Genomic DNA, 17414 nt, shown 5'->3' on the forward strand with positions numbered 1-17414 from the left:
CCTACAGTGTATGTTTTACATTTGAGGGACTGTTACTGGTATATAATATTATATATGAGTTACAGTATACCAAAAGCAAAACGTGACAAAAGATTCCTCAACTTCTGAAATTATCACATATAAGTATGTTGGCAGAATGTACATTCTTTCCACCTAAATGACTTCCACACATTTGGATAGGGAAGTAATTAGTATATCTGTAAATCCCAAAACCTGAGTTATTCAAAATAGTTCATTAGAAAGACCATGACAATAAACAATGAAAAAGTAAATTGTGTACCATTGACATTTAGATTATTTGCATGACTATAGCTACTCTATATACTCATGAGATGTATCTCCTGTGTGTATACCGATATATTAGTTGTTATTTCATATATGACCATTTTTGTGTTCTGGTAGGTATGTTTCAGCGCGACACTTTTGTAAGCACAACGGTCTCGTCTAGTGAACAAAAACACCACGTATCCGGATTTCTCTTGTGTTTTGAACCATTTGCCATACGTTTTGTTTTGTTGAGTGTTACCATTCTGAGGTGGCCGAAGTCCACAGAGGTGAGCTGAAATAAACAAAACTTGAGGCGCAGCGATGGCAGCGAAGTGGCTGTGTCCATCTCCACTCCTCTTCCCCCTGTGCTCCAAAATGAAAGCTGGTGGAGTGGAGTTTTACAGTGGGATGTCCTGCACAGAATGCTATGCGCTGACCCGCGACGGGTCACAAGAGATCTTCATAGTCCAGGAGTTTTGAGTGCTGCCGGGTTTTCCAAAGTCGAAACAGACGGAAATCAAAGTACATCTCAATCATCTCTTTGCCTGAAAAAAATAGGTGAACAGAGAGAGAGATATATACATAATATAGAATTTGGTGAATTCAATGTGAGCACGTCTCTCTATGATGAACAGACACTTCCATATAGATTTGGAAAACAGCATGCAGTGGGGGACAATATAGATAAAGAAAGAATGAAAAGAGATAATTAAGATTCGGAGAAAGAGATGGGTGGGGTGAGTTGTAAAGTTCAGTTGAAAGACTTCTAAACTTCCTTCAAATGGTTTCCTATAAAGAGCATGCCATTAAAGGTGAGCATTAAAGACATAGTTCAACCAAAAAGTGAAAACCTGTCATCATACTCGCCTTCATGTCATTCCAAACATCGCATATGGGTTTGATACAACATGATTGAATGACAAAATGTAATTCCTTAAATAATATGCACAGTGTCAGTACACATACCTTTAAAAGTTTAAGGTTTTGTGAGAATGTTTTGGAAAGAAGTCCCTTATGTTGTATTTACTTGATTTAACATACAGTAAAAACAGTAATGCAGTAAAATATAATTAATTATAATTTGAATAAATTCAAATTAATATATGAATATATTTTCAAATGAAGTTTGAAAGCTGAATTTTCAGCAGCCATTCCTCCAGTTTTCAGTGTCACATGATCCTTCAGAAATCATTTTAATATATTGATTTGCTGCTTGAGAAACATTTCTTGTGATTATTGATTTTGAAAAAACAGCTGTGCTGCTTAATATTTTTGTGGACACGATTTTTATAGGATTCTTTGATTCATAGAAAGTTCAAAAGAATAGCATATATTTTAAACATTATCTTTACTGTCACTTTTCCATCAAGTTGAATGCATTCTTTGCATCAAATAAATAAATTAGTTCAAATGTATTCATACTGACCCTGAGCTATGTTATTTGTATAAAAACAATAACAGAAAAAATTCAACTGTACAAGTCTGGAATGACGTGAAGGTCAGAATTCGCATTTTCGGGTGAAGAATCCCTTTAAATAACATGCAGTGAATGTCTATCAGTATTCCTCCATTAACAACTTCTACATTTCACATCATGCATGGAAGAGTCTGTTTATGTGTTTTTATTTGCGTGTAGGAGTGTGAGCATAAGCACATTTCAGCTGTTTTATCGCAGACAGTCTCACCCTGAGCGGAGAGCTCCAGCGGTGACTCAAACGTGACAGAATAAGGCCTCATCAGGTTCTTCAGTTTCTGGAACAGCTGTTGGCACATGATAAGCCAAGACATTAATAATCCGCTTTTTTTCTCCCCCAACACAGCTCTCTCACTCTCTCCTTCACTGGCTCTTTGACTCAAGGAGGTTAGTTAGGGATAACAGCAGCCTCCATGTTTGTGGCCCTGGATAAATCTCACACGGGCAACTGGAAAGGCAAACGAGAAGCTTCAAAGGAACCCAGTTAAGATCTTAACATCCATGCAACACTCTGAGAGGCTTCAGAACCCAGACAGAGATTAAAGATGAATTTACACACACAGATTTTCTCTTCCTGCTCATCCTGTGAGGGAAGCCAGTGCCTTACAAAGAGAATAAAGATGAAACGTGACTACAACGCTAAGGGGGACCTCACAAACAAATGCTGCAATATTCATAGAGCTCTCCTTTGAGAAAAACGTTCATTTATATTCACTTGCGAAGGCCAAATTCTGTCGGCAGATAACCCAGCATGTGTTCACAAACTCACACAAGTCAGTCATCCTCCTTGTGTCAATCACAAGCATGCACACAAACACAGTTCTCGGGAATGGTGGCGCCTCTTGGGCAATGACACACAGCGAATGAGATTTATGCTGAACCCGTCTCCATAGAAACGCATTCGTACATTAGGTTCCAGGGGCTGCATGAATGTGTCCTTGGGGTGTAATCTCGGGGTTCCTGTCATATAACACTTGTCAGGTTACCAAACAGACGGAATGAGCTGAAAGTCAAGGCCGACCCTAAAGGACAGATGGAGATTTGCATCCAAGTCTCAAGGAAATCTCAGATTTTGATGTTGATGATCAAAGCTACTAATTTATATACACTACATTTCAGAAATTTGGGATTTTTTTTATGGTTTGGAAATACATTAAGGCCCCTATAATACACCTGGTGCAATGCGACGCGTGGCGCAGCGCAAGTGTGTTTGCTAGTTTCAGTCCGGCGCTGTTCGCATTTTCCCGTCCAGCGCCACATCACTTAATTAGCAAATGCATTTGCGCTCATTTTTGCGACCATGGGCGTGCTGGTCTAAAAGAGGTGTGTTCAGGAGCATTGCTGGCGCAATGCTATTTTAAGGAGCTGAAAATAGACTTCGCAATAGACCAGCTCAAACCTGGTCCAATTTTTTCTTTTTTTATTTAAAGAGCGTACACGCTGCTTATTTAACACAGGGACGCACAGCAGCACACAAACATGCCAAATTAAAAAAATTAAAGGATTGCAATGCATGACATTTTTTTTAGGCTAATCAAATATATGTATATATATAAATGCCTACATGTCATAATGGATAGTCATCGCATGTATCAGAATTAGGCTATCTATTTGCTCGCACATGAGCAGCTCTGTTTCATCTCGGAGACGCATTCTGTCTTTGCACTTGCCAAATTCCGCCGTGTAAATAGCAAATCCGTCATGGCACGAGCGCAACTGGCTCTTAAAGGGAATGGAAGATGAGACTCTGATTGGTTTATTGCACGTTACACCCGAAAAAACACATATTACTCATTAAGAGAATAGGGACAACCCGTTTAGACCATGCGCCCGGCCGGGCCAACCGTTTTTCCGTCGTTAAAATAGCAAAAGGGGATTTGGACACGCCCTGAGTGCACCTGCGCTTTACACTTTGTGTTTAGATCGTTAAAATAGGGCCCTAAGTCTTTATGCTCACCAAGTTGCATATATTTAATAAAAATTACAGTAAAAACAGAAATTGTTACCGTTTACGCTGCTGGAAGGAACACGGAGCCGAAGGATAAACGAAACAAGGCTTTATTATCCAACATAGGCATTCTCCAAACATGGATCACAGAGGAAGACACAGGTAAGTAGCAAGTGAGTGGTTCGTCACTGGTTAGTGAGTAGACCCGACAACACTGAACTCAAAGGACAAGGATTAAGTAGAAGGGATAATTGGGGAAACACAGGTGGATGGCATGACTAAATTAACAGGGACATGGAACACATGGGGAAATGAAGAGACACACCTGGAAACTAATCAAACCAGACACGGAAGACAGAAACTGGGTCACAGGGGCAAAAACACACAAACTGAGTCCAGATATGTAACATTACTCCCCCCTCCCGGTAGGTGCGTCCTCGCACCGTAGAAACAACAGAGGGAGGCGTGGGTGGGAACTTGGGAGGAGGTTCCGGTGGAGGACGGACTCCCAGGAGGGGGCCAGCAGACAGGGACCACGGAGGGAGGAGCCAGGGAGGAGACGACGGAGGGAGGAGCCAGGGAGGAGACAGGAGGGATCTGGAGCAGGAGGCACCCAGCAGGGCCCAGGCCACAGCCATAACGGCCCAAGGTGGGGCCGACGGTGGAAGGAGCCATGGAGGAGGAATGGTCGCCGACTCCAGGGACTCGACCCACGGCAACGGAGCAAGTGGAGGAGGAGCCCGAGGCGGAGAGCCAGGGTGACGGGGAGGCGCCGGAGGTCCTAGGCGGAACAGATGGCTCTGGTGACTGACGCGGCGATGTGGATCCGGAAGGCCGCGGTGAGGCCAGAGTGACAGAGGACTGAGGTGTAGCCGAGGGGATGAAGGAGCCTGACGGAGCTGGAGGGACGGAGGGATGAGGCGAAGCCGGAGGAGTGGAGTCCCGAGGCATAGGATGGACGACGCCAGACCAAGGCGGAGCCGGAGGGACGAGGGAGCCAGGCAGAGCATGTGGACTGCCGGGCCATGGCGGAGAGGAAGGAGCTAGGAGCCATGGTGGAGCCGATGGGTCAACGGGCCGAGGCGGAGTCCAGGCCTCAGAGGCTGGAGGTGAGGGAGACGCCGACCAAGGCGGCGCTGGAGGATGGCAGTCCCGCTGAGCTCGCACCACAATGATGGTAGGCTAAGGGAGAGCAGAGGGGCTGCCAGACGACAGCGGAGGAGGAGGCAGGAGTGGGTGGGAATTTCGGAGGAGCAGGCACTGGAGCGAACTCTGGGGCTGGAGCCCTTCCTGGGCTTAACTGGGGATCAGGAGCCCGTCCTGGGCTTAACGGGGGATCAGGAGCCCGTCCTGGGCTTAACGGGGGATCAGGAGCCCGTCCTGGGCTTAACGGGGGATCAGGAGCCCGTCCTGGGCTTAACGGGGGATCAGGAGCCCGTCCTGGGCTTAACGGGGGATCAGGACCCCGTCCTGGGCTTAACGGAGGATCAGGAGCCCGTCCTGGGCTTAACGGAGGATCAGGAGCCCGTCCTGGGCTTAACGGAGGATGAGGAGCCCGTCCTGGGCTTAACTGGGGATCAGGAGCCCGTCCTGGGCTTAACTGGGGATCACAGTCTGTACGATCCTCCACCTCATTTTGACTCAATTGGCGCTCCATATTTTGCTCCCTCGTGGTGGGCAGTGTCGCCGGCTCTCGCACCTGGTCTGACGGGTTGCTCTCTGGCTCTCCGTCATCGGTGGGCTCGGGCTTATGCCCCGTACCGTGGGGAGATTGTAGGCTGGGCTCTGGGTCCAGAGTGGACCTGGCGAGATCCTCCATTGGGCTGACAGTGAGAGGTGACCCATTTCTCACCAGAGTCCACTCTATAAATGCGGCGAAATCCTCCCGAGGACCATCTTCAGGGGACAACGCTCTGCACCTGGAGTTCAGGCTGGCGTGATAAAAGGAGCAGAGCGCGTGGTCCGGGTAGCTGGTGGCATTAGCTAACAAGAGAAACCGTCTGGTATGGTCCTCGAGAGAAAGTCCCTCCTGCTCCAGCAGGAGAAGGAGGAATTCGGGGCTATAGAGGGGATCCATCGACATTACGAAAATAAAAAACTGGAAAAAACGGAAAACAAAACGGAGGGGAAAACACGCTGTTTTTAAACTTTTTTTTAGGTCGGGTCTTCTGTTCCCGTTTACGCTGCTGGAAGGAACACGGAGCCGAAGGATAAACGAAACAAGGCTTTATTATCCAACATAGGCATTCTCCAAACATGGACCAAACAAGTAGCAAGTGAGTGATTCGTCACTGGTTAGTGAGTAGACCTGACAACACTGAACTCAAAGGACAAGGATTAAGTAGAAGGGATAATTGGGGAAACACAGGTGGATGGCATGACTAAATTAACAGGGACATGGAACACATGGGGAAATGAAGAGACACACCTGGAAACTAATCAAACCAGACACGGAAGACAGAAACTGGGTCACAGGGGCAAAAACACACAAACTGAGTCCAGATATGTAACAGAAATATTATTGTTAAATATTATTACAATTGAAAATAACTTTTTTTTTAATTTTTAAAAATGTAATTCTTACCTGTGATGGTAAAGCTGAATTTACAGCATCATTACTCTAGACTTCAGTGTCTTTCTAATATGCTGATTTGGTGCTCAAGAAATATTTCTTATTACTGTCAGTGCTATTTTAGAATCAACTATAGTTTTTAATTCTATAAAATTCTATAATTCTATAAAATCTATTAAATTCTGTATATTTTATGAGATAAATTATTTCTCTCATTTCAAATTTTAATAATTTTGTGGTGTTTTTGTCACTTTTCTTTTTTTTTTTAATATGTCTATACAGACCTTATTAATTTTTATTTCAGTTTTAGTTATTTCAGTACTTAAACTAAAAGAAATGTAAAGTTATACCTTGGCAACTAGATTAGATATATGTTTACATAATTTATATATATATATATATATATATATATATATATAAATATACATTTTTGTATAATTTCATTTTGTCATTTTGTCATTTTTGACCAACTTTTGAACAATCACCAAAGTCAAAGTTGGGTTTATTCATTACATTAAACAAGATAATATGAAGTATTTCCAGAAACTAAAGTGCACTTAACAGGAAACAGTAAGAACACTTCCACAAACTGCTATGAATAGATGGTTACAGAGCACTAAAGCATAAACATAGATCTATGAAAGCTTGAGATCTATGAAAGATTCAGTACTGGACAGGAAAGGGTTATTTTAAGTTATATAACCAGGGGAAAAATGCTGTCAGGCATGATGGAGATAGACAGAGATCTGTTATATAGAAAAATTGAGAGATGCATGCCTGTGTCTAAAGAGATGAGAGCTGAATATGGCCACAGCATGCCCCAAAGGGATCATTTCTAATTATAATGCAGAAACTCATTACATAAATACTGTGGACTTGCTGCTTCAGAACTTGAAATACCTTCTCTCCATTCGGATTGCCCAGGACATAGCAACCCATGATGTGGATGAGGTTGGGCTCTGGATTCACTTTGCTCATAAACCGGCTCAGACGTTTCCAAAACCTGTAAGTACACCACAAACACATGAGCGAATCACTCAGATAATAGTTCTCTTTTTTTTTTTTACACTAAAGGGATATCAAGACGAGGCTTTTCTATGGATCTTACTCACTGGCTCATGTCTTCCTCTTTCTCGACCTTGGCAAAAGTGGCTACTTTATTCTTCAGCAGGTACAGGTGCCCCGGGCCGCCCTGAGACAGAAAATTACACATTTGAAACCTTACATAGCATCAAACTCAAAGAAACAGAAGACCAGAACACTGTCCTCTGAACTGAGAGAGGAGAGAGAGAGAGAGAGAGACCTGTGAATTATTTTCCATCTGAACACACAACCATTACGCAAAATCAAACCCAAATCATCAAACCGAGACACCGCTGATTCGCTCTGGTGCACTTATGGTCTCATTTTCTTGTGCATTTGTTGGCTTTGTTTTTCTCTCACCTGACAGAAGATCAACATGCGCCAGATCTTACAGCCCCTCCTGTAGGCTGTCAGTCTCTTCTCAATCTCCTCTGCACACAAAACAAACACAATGCTAGTCACATTGAGTGCCATTATATGCATGATCGAAACCTATTGGCCTATTACCCTAATTTTACTTTACATGAAAGGGTCTATAATCATGGTTCTGACAGCTAATTCAATATTTAATTGAGGAAGAAAATTAGATAATTTCCAAAAATCATGTAACACCCTAATCTTATATTGTTGGTTTATTAATTTTCATGAAAACCCTTAAATTATTAGTTTTTCTTCCCTAAGGATCACCTTTATTATATTATATTATATTAAATTATATTGACATGAAGAAAAAACTGTTCATTTACAAATCTCACGTAAGCATCTTTTTCTTGCATTGTTGCTTTTTGGATTTGCAAGCAAACCCTATATATTTATCGAAGCTCACCTTCATTATATTATATTATACAGTTTTCAAGCTTTTTAAATCCTAAATATTAAGTTTCATCATCATTTTATTATATTACATCAGTAGTCACAAAGAGCTTTATTGATAATTATGTTTATTGTTAACGCACACAAGGAGTTTGTTTTGGCGACAGGAGCTTCCAGTGCAGAAAAAGTACAGACATACTGCAAACATACATGATTACAAAGTAGTAATTACACAGTAGAGATGAAATAACACTAATATAAGAAAAACTGAAAATTAAACAATGCAATATAATACAGAAGTAAAAATTAATAACATCTTTATAATTGTTTTAATAAATAGGCAGATATCTGTACGGTTTCTGAAGTTTACAAATGTACAATTTTCAGATGTATAAATGTGTTATAATGGACAATGTATAGTTATGGAGGTTTTAATTGTTCAGGCAGAAAAAAAATGCTTGGCTATTTTTGTGATCGGTGCTTTGTAGTGCCGACCAGAGGGCAACAGGTGAAAGAGAGAGTGGGCTGGGTGTGAGGGGTCCAAAGTGATTTTCTTAGCCATTTTCCTCACTTTGGAGGCATAAAGATCTTGGAGGTTGGGCAGTGGGGAACCAATAATCCTTTCAGTAGTCCTGACTGTCCGTTGTAGTCTTTTGATGAGTTATGGATGTACACAGGATGGACTCAATAATGGCCGAGCAGAACTGATTCAGCAGCTCCTGTGGCGGGTTGAACTTCCTCAGCTGGCAAAGCAATGACGTCTATGTGAGTGTCCCACTTCAGGTCCTGAGAGACGGTGGTGCACAGGAACCTGAATGACTCCACTGCTGCCACAGTGGTGTTCAGGCTGGTGATTGGTGGGGAGTAAGAATAACCAGGTTCCTCCTGAAGTCCACGATCATCTCCACTGTTTTGAGACTGTTCAGCTCCAGGTTTCTAAGACTGCACCAGACAGCCAGCTCTTTAACCTCCTGTCTGTAAGCAGCCAATGATGATAGCGTCATCTACAAATTTCAGCAGCTTGACAGAAGGGTCTTTTGCAGTATCGGATACTGAGTATCAGATAAGCGCATCCCTAACAAGATGATTCAATGTTTTTATTATTATACTTGATCTGTGGATAAAAATTAATGGTTTTGCATAAAAGGGCATTATCTTGCTGAAGTTTAATGCTATTTCTAAATCATGTTACTTTCTGCCGGGTGTCTGTTTAGATCACAACACTGAAAAAATTGTGCACCTTTAATGGCCTTTCTAGTTCTGTCCTCTCTAACATATGTTGCTGTCTCTTTACTGTTCTATACATTTAAAAGTGATGCCTTTTAATTTTATAGTATATATCTATATATGAATATATTTACTTGCTTTTCATGAATGTGTAACATTTTACAGGATTTAGTCCTACACATACTCTTATTTGTTCCCCACAAAATAATGTTTTTACACTTACGACTTAATTCGATTTTATAAAATTATTGTACACTCATGATTTTTCTAGAGTAACTTTTGCTTCTGAATGATCCACTTACCTTGTTTATAATAGTATTTTTTAAATAAATTACGATGATATACTTTTTTAATTTGTTATTTTTCTTTAAAGTGAAGTTGTCTATATTTAGCAGATTGTGTTTAACAAACAAAAGAATGATGATCAGGTCAGCACACAGAGGTATGGAAATTTGGCTGGTATTGGATCGGTATTCGCTAATACTCAGAATTATTGCTTTTGAATTGGATTGGTTCTGAAAAAATGGTATCAGTGGATCTGCATGCACAAACAAATGGACAAACAACCAATATTATAATTAGCATATTGCCATTTAAAAGGAAGACAAAACGTTTATTTATGAATTTAGACTCCAAAACACGTTGAATAACGTGAGTTGAGTCACTGTTGTAAAACATTTCTGTAATTTATAAGCACTTCTCTGATCTAGTGTCATTTTCTCAGGAATCCAGTTGTTTTGTTTCTTATGCTGAAAAATGCTAGTGCAATTTTTGCACTAGCAATTTCTTATGCTAGTGCAAAAACCAATACAAAGCCCACCATCATTCTACAATGAAATAATGAAATAACCAGGCAAGGGGTAAAGTGCTCAAACACACATACACACACACAAAAAAAAGCACACTGCACCCAGCAAGCACACATCAACAAACAACACACACACATGAAGCTACATACCCAAAATATCATCAAACGTGGCATGCTCATGATCCTGGAGATAAAAAAATAATGAAAACAATCAATACAAACACACTCACAGATAAGACTAATTCTGAAGGGAAAAGTGTCTTTATATCATGCTTAATATTTCTAATCTTGAATACACACTCATCCGGTCCAGATAACATTACTGGCTCCTGCTTTTCTTTGTGCTGTTGAGGACGTGTTGTCAACTAGTATTGTGTTTGCTATCTATTTGGTCATCCCTTGTGTGTGTTTAAACCTCTGGACAGAATTTTGTGAAGTGTCCTCTTGTATCACATCCTATAAAAGTGATTTTGGTTCTACTGCACAGGACAAAGCATTGGTTTTGTGTTTCAAGTGTCTTTTCAGTGAAAATCCACTAACTCTACAAATTTGTTTTATTGTAAATGACCAAAATGGATATCTGGACGATGTGTCATGTAACAATGTGCGATATAGACTGAAGACTGGCTTGACTTACATAGAGTATGGGTATAACAGATGGATCATCCCTTCGAATGATGTTGGGAACATATTCTGCTTTAGGAACTTTAGATGAGATCAGCTAAAGGATACAAAAGTGACAGAAATAAAAATGGTCATGACTAAGAGTTGGATTAAAAATTTGAATTTAATTAAACAAGTAAATTAGAGGGAAAGTTAACAAAATTATGTAAAATGATATATTAAATTAACATTGTAAATGTAATGTAATTAAATGAAATCATATCAAAATTTAATAAAACAACACATTTAAATTAAGCTGCATACCATAATTTTGGGAGGGATGAAGTCATCCCCCTCACATGCTAGTCTCTCCATCTCTCTCTCCTCCTCCCAGTCCATGTCTTCAGCACATCCGCTTTCCTCCAGAGGACCGCAGGTCGTCTGCACATCCCCACCTGTGGTACCACACAATACAGCAGAGAGAGAAAGTTCAATGATGGACACAGAGACAGCCAAAGGAAGACACAGAGAAGAAAGAAACAAGGAACAAGTGAGGAATGAGAAGAGGCAAGAGTGGTGGAGAGAGAGAAAGGTTGAGATAGAGAGAAAATGGAACCATGATAAGATATGAATTTGTTTGCATGGACTGCAGTAATTGAGCTGTTGGCACAGCTTTGCTTCCATGCTAGGAGTCATAAACTGATAAAACGAAAGGTTTGCCCCAAAAATGTTATTCCAAACCTTTATGCTATTATATATCTTATGTGGAACATGAAGAGATTTTTTTTAGGAAATCCTACAGAAGGATAGTTAATTTTGACATCAACTCCTAAAAATGTCAAAACAGAACCCCACAAAAAGCAGTCCATATGACTTTATGATCATTCGATATTGATTGTAATTGCACAGCAAGTCCTGTAGTGTTATTACTGTTAACTAAAAAAAAACAAAACATTACTGCTGTGAATCGATTAAATTGTTTTTACTAATTAATCACACATTTTTCTGAAATTAATCGCAATTAATCCCACCTAACATTAAAGTTTTTAAAAATAATTATTTTACATAGAATTTTACATTCAATCTTCAAATTAATGTTGAAACCACAAAGACAGTATGGGCCCTATTTTAACGATCTAAACGCAAAGTGTAAAGCGCATGGCGCAGGTGCACTCAGGGCGTGTCCAAATCCACTTTTGCTATTTTAATGATGGAAAAACGGTCTAAACGGGTTGTCCCTATTCCCTTGTTTTTTGGGTGTAACGTGCAATAAACCAATCAGAGTCTCATCTTCCATTCCCTTTAAGAGCCAGTTGTGCTCGTGCCATGACAGATTTGCTATTTACACGGCAGAATTTGGCAAGTGCAAAGACAAAACGCATCTCCGAGATGAAATGGAGCTGCTCGTCTGCGAGCAAATAGATAGCCTAATTCTGATACATGTGATGACTACAATTATGACATGTAGGCATATATATATTTAGCCTACAAAAAAATCTTATGCATTGCAATCCTTTAATTTTTAATATTTGGCATGTTTTTGTGCTGCTGTGCGTCCCTGTGTTTAATAAGCAGCGTGTACGCTCTTTAAATAACAAAGAAAAAACATTGCACCAAACTTTAGACCAGGTTTGAGCTGGTCTATAACGCAGTCTATTTTCAGCTCCTTAAAATAGCATTGCGCCAGCACACACCTCTTTTATAGACCAGCACGTCCATGGGTGCAAAAATGAGCGCAAATGCATTTGCTAATTAAACGACGTGGCACTGGATGAGAAAACATGAATGGTGCCGGACTGAAACTAGCAAACACACTTGCGCTGCACCTTGCGTCGCATTGCGCCGGGTAGGGCCCTATATGTTTAATATATGTATTAAAGGCATCTTTTTTATGACAGAAGGAGAGTATTGTTTTCCCCCTAATATTTAACCATTGACTAGCCATTCAACATTACAAAAGCTATCAATTTTAACATTTATTAGACTACTTAAAATAGCTTCTAATTTAAGTGAACTTAAAACAATCTTCACATAAACCCATTATAATAAATGTTATATGTATTTACCTGTGCCCTTAAGCAAGAAATATACATTAATTGAAGTTATCAAACACTAAATTCTAAATTAAATAGGTGAATCTTTAAAGCTACAAAAGTTATTGATTTCCTCTTTTTTGTCTTTTGATATTTCATTAATAGACATCACAGCAACTGGTTATTAGTTTTTTTTTTTGGCTGTTGTCCCTTTAAGAGTTGCCGATGCTGAACATTTTGGGGATCTGACACACATCTCTACCTATTCTCCACTTCAGTTCTTAAAGGTGGGGTATGTATTTTTTTTTAACTTTAGAAAATCGAATCGGGCCGAGTACCATAACAAACTTGTAGCCAATCAACAGTAAGGGGCGTGTCTACTCATTATGTGGAGGAGAGAGTGCTCAGTGAGTGCACAGGACGGACATTAGCTTGTTTGACTGCAGGCTATTTAAATACATAGCAGTACACCTAACTAAAGCTACAGTATAAATGTAATTTAAAATTGCGATGGGAGACCGTAGTAGTGGTTGTATAAGAGAACGTAAAAAGGAGAGAAAAAACTCCATCAGAAAATCAGTACACCACAGAAACCAGGCAGCTATAGAGAGAGAAAACAGACAGAGAAAAGCCAACATACAAATATTACAAGTGTAAGTCAAATGTTCACAATCATTCATCAGGCTCCCTGAAGACACAGGTGGCAAAAACAAACATGATGACAAAAATAAGTCCAAAGAAAAACTACACAGAGTTAACATGCTGACACAGAACTCTACAGTGTGCACACTTACACACACACACACACACACACACACACACACACACACACACACACACACACACACACACGTCTGGTTTACTATCCTTGTGGGGGCTCTTCATAGATTTAATGATTTTTATACTGTACAAACCATACATTCTATTGCCCTACACCAATCCTACACCTAAACCTACCTCTTTCTGCATTTTTATATTCTCAAAAAAAAAATCATTCTGTATGATTTATAAGCTTGTTTCCCCATGGGGACTTCAATTTAGGTACCCATGGTGACATGAGTTCACATGAGTTGGTGTGTATTCAGGTTTAAGTTCCCACCGGGATAGAAAAACATGTACACACACACACACACACACACACACACAAACACTCACTCACACAAACATACTGTACACACATATATGTCCAGACGCTCCTGGCGGGACAGATACTCACAGAGAGAGAAAGAGAGGAGCACATATTTGGGACAGAACCACGCTCAGAGGAAGACAGACAAACAGGATCAGCATCAAGAGCAGCGGAAGAATGTCTCGGCCAGACGGTGTATGCGTGGGATATACAAGTGGTCTGCAAGAAATCTTCTGCTTGTAATGTAATGATTTTATATTTACTAACATTCAAATGTTTGGGGTCAGTAAGATTTTTTGTTTTAATTAAATAAAACTTTTATTCAGGAAGGATAAATTAAACTAATCAAAAGTGACTTTAAAAGACTATTGCAAATTATTATTCCTAATAAATGCTTTCTGTTCATCAAATAATCCTGAAAAATAAAGAAAATTGAAATATTTTTTATAAGAAGAAATGCTTCTAAATTATCATGTGACAGTACAGACTGGTTTAATTGCTGCTGAAAATTCAGTTTTGCCATCAGAAATAAATTGGATTTTAAATATATTCAGAAAGAAAAAACGTCTCAGGTTACGAATGTAACCATGGTTCCCTGAGAGGGAACAAGACACTGCGTTCTCTGAGGGGACACTATGGGGAACACCTCGTCGTGACCCGTGTCTGAAGCATACTTTGAAAAACGCCAATGTGTTGGCCGGCGACAGCCTCTGACGTCACTACCGGCGCGACTATAAATACGCGCCCGTAGGACCCGTCACTTATCTTCTTCGTGAAGCTTGCGTCCGAAGCATGGCAGGGAGCTAGAGGACGCAGTGTCTCAGGGAACCATGGTTACATTCATAACCTGAGACGTTCCCTGTCAAGGGAATTTCGAACTGTGTTCTCTGAGGGGACACTATGGGGAACAGTATACCCACGCCGCCATGCTGAGGGGAGTGCAGGCCAGGATCATGGCAAACACTAAGTACCAACTCTACCATTTCACCGGGAGTCGCCCCTGGGATGGTTAGACGGCTGTCTATGACATTATCCCTTATGGCCAAAGGCCTAAGCTACATACCCAACTTACCTGTAGGGCCTTGGCCCGGGGTAGAGCTGAAGGCTTGGAATCACAAAAGATTCCTTTAAAGGGATACAGCTAAGAACCTAGCACTTTCTTCTACCAAGTCTTGCCTGTCACACAGCGGCTACTGCTAGCTTTCGCAAAAAAAACTTGCCGAAAGAGCTGTCCCAACAGTACTCTAGTAGCAACGCCCTGTTCTAGATAGGTATCAGAGGATACCTGGGTGGAGTGGCGCCCAAGATGAACGGGGCTTTAACCGACTCAAGAAAGGGCACGAAGCAGCCGTGCGAAGCCCTCACCATATAGGATTTTAGAAAGAACGCAGAGTACTAGCGTGCGAACTTACCACAGTGTGGATTTCAGAAAGTGTGCAAAGACTTCACGTGCACACTTACCATAACATGGATTTACAAATACTGTTCTAAGGAGGGGCTCTCGTGGCACTCTGATAGAGCAGCTCGTAGATGGAATGGCCCGGGAGCAGAGCAATTGGAGGAAGGAATGTACAGATGAAGCCTCGGCCACGTCTGTACCATGGCGTCCAGCCCCAATGGAGAGGAAGCCAGAGGGGATAGTGCGATGCTCTCTCGAGCCGCAAAACCGATCCACCCAAGTCTGGCCAACCTCTCCAACTCAACTTCAACACCTTGGTGCGAAGGCGCCATTCCCCGAGCCTCAGCCCCTGCCTCAGCAGGATGTCTGTTCTCACAGTGCGTCTCAAAAACAGTATGTAGTACTGGAGCGCTCTGTTGAAAAAACCGAGAATTCAGTCTCCTATGAGAGGAGGGCTCCGACCTCAGAGTAGCACGCTCATAGGCTAAACTACCACTATATGTGGGAGTTCACCTACAGAGAGGCCTAGAGAGGCCTACTACCTGTTTCCAGATAACCACCTTAAGTGGAAACTGAAAGTAATCTGGAACTCAACTCCAGGGAGGCCTGGTGAGGCCTACTACCCGACAACCACAAAACATGGGAGCTCACTTACAGAGAGGCCTGGAGGGGCGTACTACCTGAAAAACCATGCTATTTAGTGGAAACGCACAGTATGTGGGAGCTAAACCTCCAGGGAGGCCTGGTGAGGCCTACTACCTGACAACCACAGTATGTGGGAGCTCAGCTTCAGAGAGGCCTGGTGAAGCCTACTACCTGATAACCACAATATTGTGGGAGTTCACCTACAGAGAGGCCTAGAGAGGCCTACTACCTGTTACCAGATAACCACCTTAAGTGGAAACTGAAAGTAATTTGGAACTCAACTCCAGGGAAACCTGGTGAGGCCTACTAGCTGATAACCACAGTACGTCCACACAACCCCTCATGTTGAGGGAAGCGATGCTTGAGGTGATAATAAATACACACTGGTTGAATGAAGCCCATGGAACCCATGGCTAATCATCTTAAGAAAGGGAACGAAGCGGAGCACGTAACCTCTACCGTACAGGATTTCAGAAAGTGTGCAAAATCTTGCGTGCACACTTACCACTTACGTGGATTTCAGAAAGTGCGCAGAGTCTTGCGTGCACACTTACCACTTACGTGGATTTCAGACAGTGCGCAAAGTGTTCACGTGCACACTGACCACCATGTGGTTTTGGGAAAGTACACAGGCTTAGCGTGTGTACAGAAAGGTTCCTAAGCATCGCAGAGGCGCTGGATCGCACGGGAGAGGCAGGCTCCAACCCTCAAACGAGGGGAGCATCACCTGAGGCAGTACATACAGAAGACTTCCGTAACTACCACCTCCCCGGATGCGCCAAGCGGCCAGGCGGCCCCTCAGGGTGACCTGGGCGGACATCCATGAAATTCCCTGCAGTGCTGTGCCAGTTCTGACAACCAGCCAGGCTCCTCGGGAGGGGGTGTGGGATGGACAACCGCAGAGCGTTTGCCTCCCACACGCGGGTCTAACTCCGCGGTGGGTGTCGCGCCCAATAGGTCCAGGATAGGAGACTGTTATGCGAGAAACATTCCACCTAACCTCGATTAGGTGGAGAGCTGGTGGCTAAAGGGGAATTAGGTAGGGGAGAATAAAAACAGAAGTTAAAAACATCCAAAGGAAGTGAGTAACTCCTAGGTATCGCTTCGATCCGGACGAGGACGCTGCCTTGTCTGAATCACATCCCTCAGACCCTGCTTACCTCTTCGTGACTCGCGATTCCTCTTGCCCCTGCCTTTAGGCGGGGGAGGAGCGCGAGCCGCGACACTAGCCTTCTGCGCCCGTCTTCGATCCTCAGATCGAGATGGGCCAGGACCCCTTTGTTGTTGGGGCTCGGACTTGGACCTTCGTGGAATGAAGGATTTAAAGGCAGCTGAGCGCGCCCTTGCCTCCCTGAACTTTTCGACCACCATCTCGACGGAGGTACCGAAAAGCTCAGAAGGCGAGACCGGAGC

At 42.1% G+C, this 17414-nt stretch overlaps 1 protein-coding gene across 1 annotated transcript in view; it reads right to left on the bottom strand.

Moving 5' to 3' along the window:
- Positions 1-444: 444 nt before the first annotated feature.
- The window catches only part of LOC132130750 (NMDA receptor synaptonuclear signaling and neuronal migration factor-like), a 39097-nt gene continuing 22127 nt past the window's right edge, over positions 445-17414 (bottom strand). Inside the window, exons 8-15 of the mRNA XM_059542543.1 lie at positions 11120-11250; positions 10830-10913; positions 10343-10376; positions 7705-7775; positions 7374-7453; positions 7162-7264; positions 1953-2028; positions 445-812 (exon numbers count right to left, since the gene is read on the bottom strand). Coding sequence (XP_059398526.1) covers positions 715-812; positions 1953-2028; positions 7162-7264; positions 7374-7453; positions 7705-7775; positions 10343-10376; positions 10830-10913; positions 11120-11250 — 677 coding nt within the window. The 3' untranslated portion in view covers positions 445-714. The remainder of the gene's footprint in view (positions 813-1952; positions 2029-7161; positions 7265-7373; positions 7454-7704; positions 7776-10342; positions 10377-10829; positions 10914-11119; positions 11251-17414) is intronic.

The sequence above is a fragment of the Carassius carassius genome, chromosome 47 (genome assembly GCF_963082965.1).
Source record: "Carassius carassius chromosome 47, fCarCar2.1, whole genome shotgun sequence".
Taxonomy (NCBI): Eukaryota; Metazoa; Chordata; class Actinopteri; order Cypriniformes; family Cyprinidae; genus Carassius; species Carassius carassius.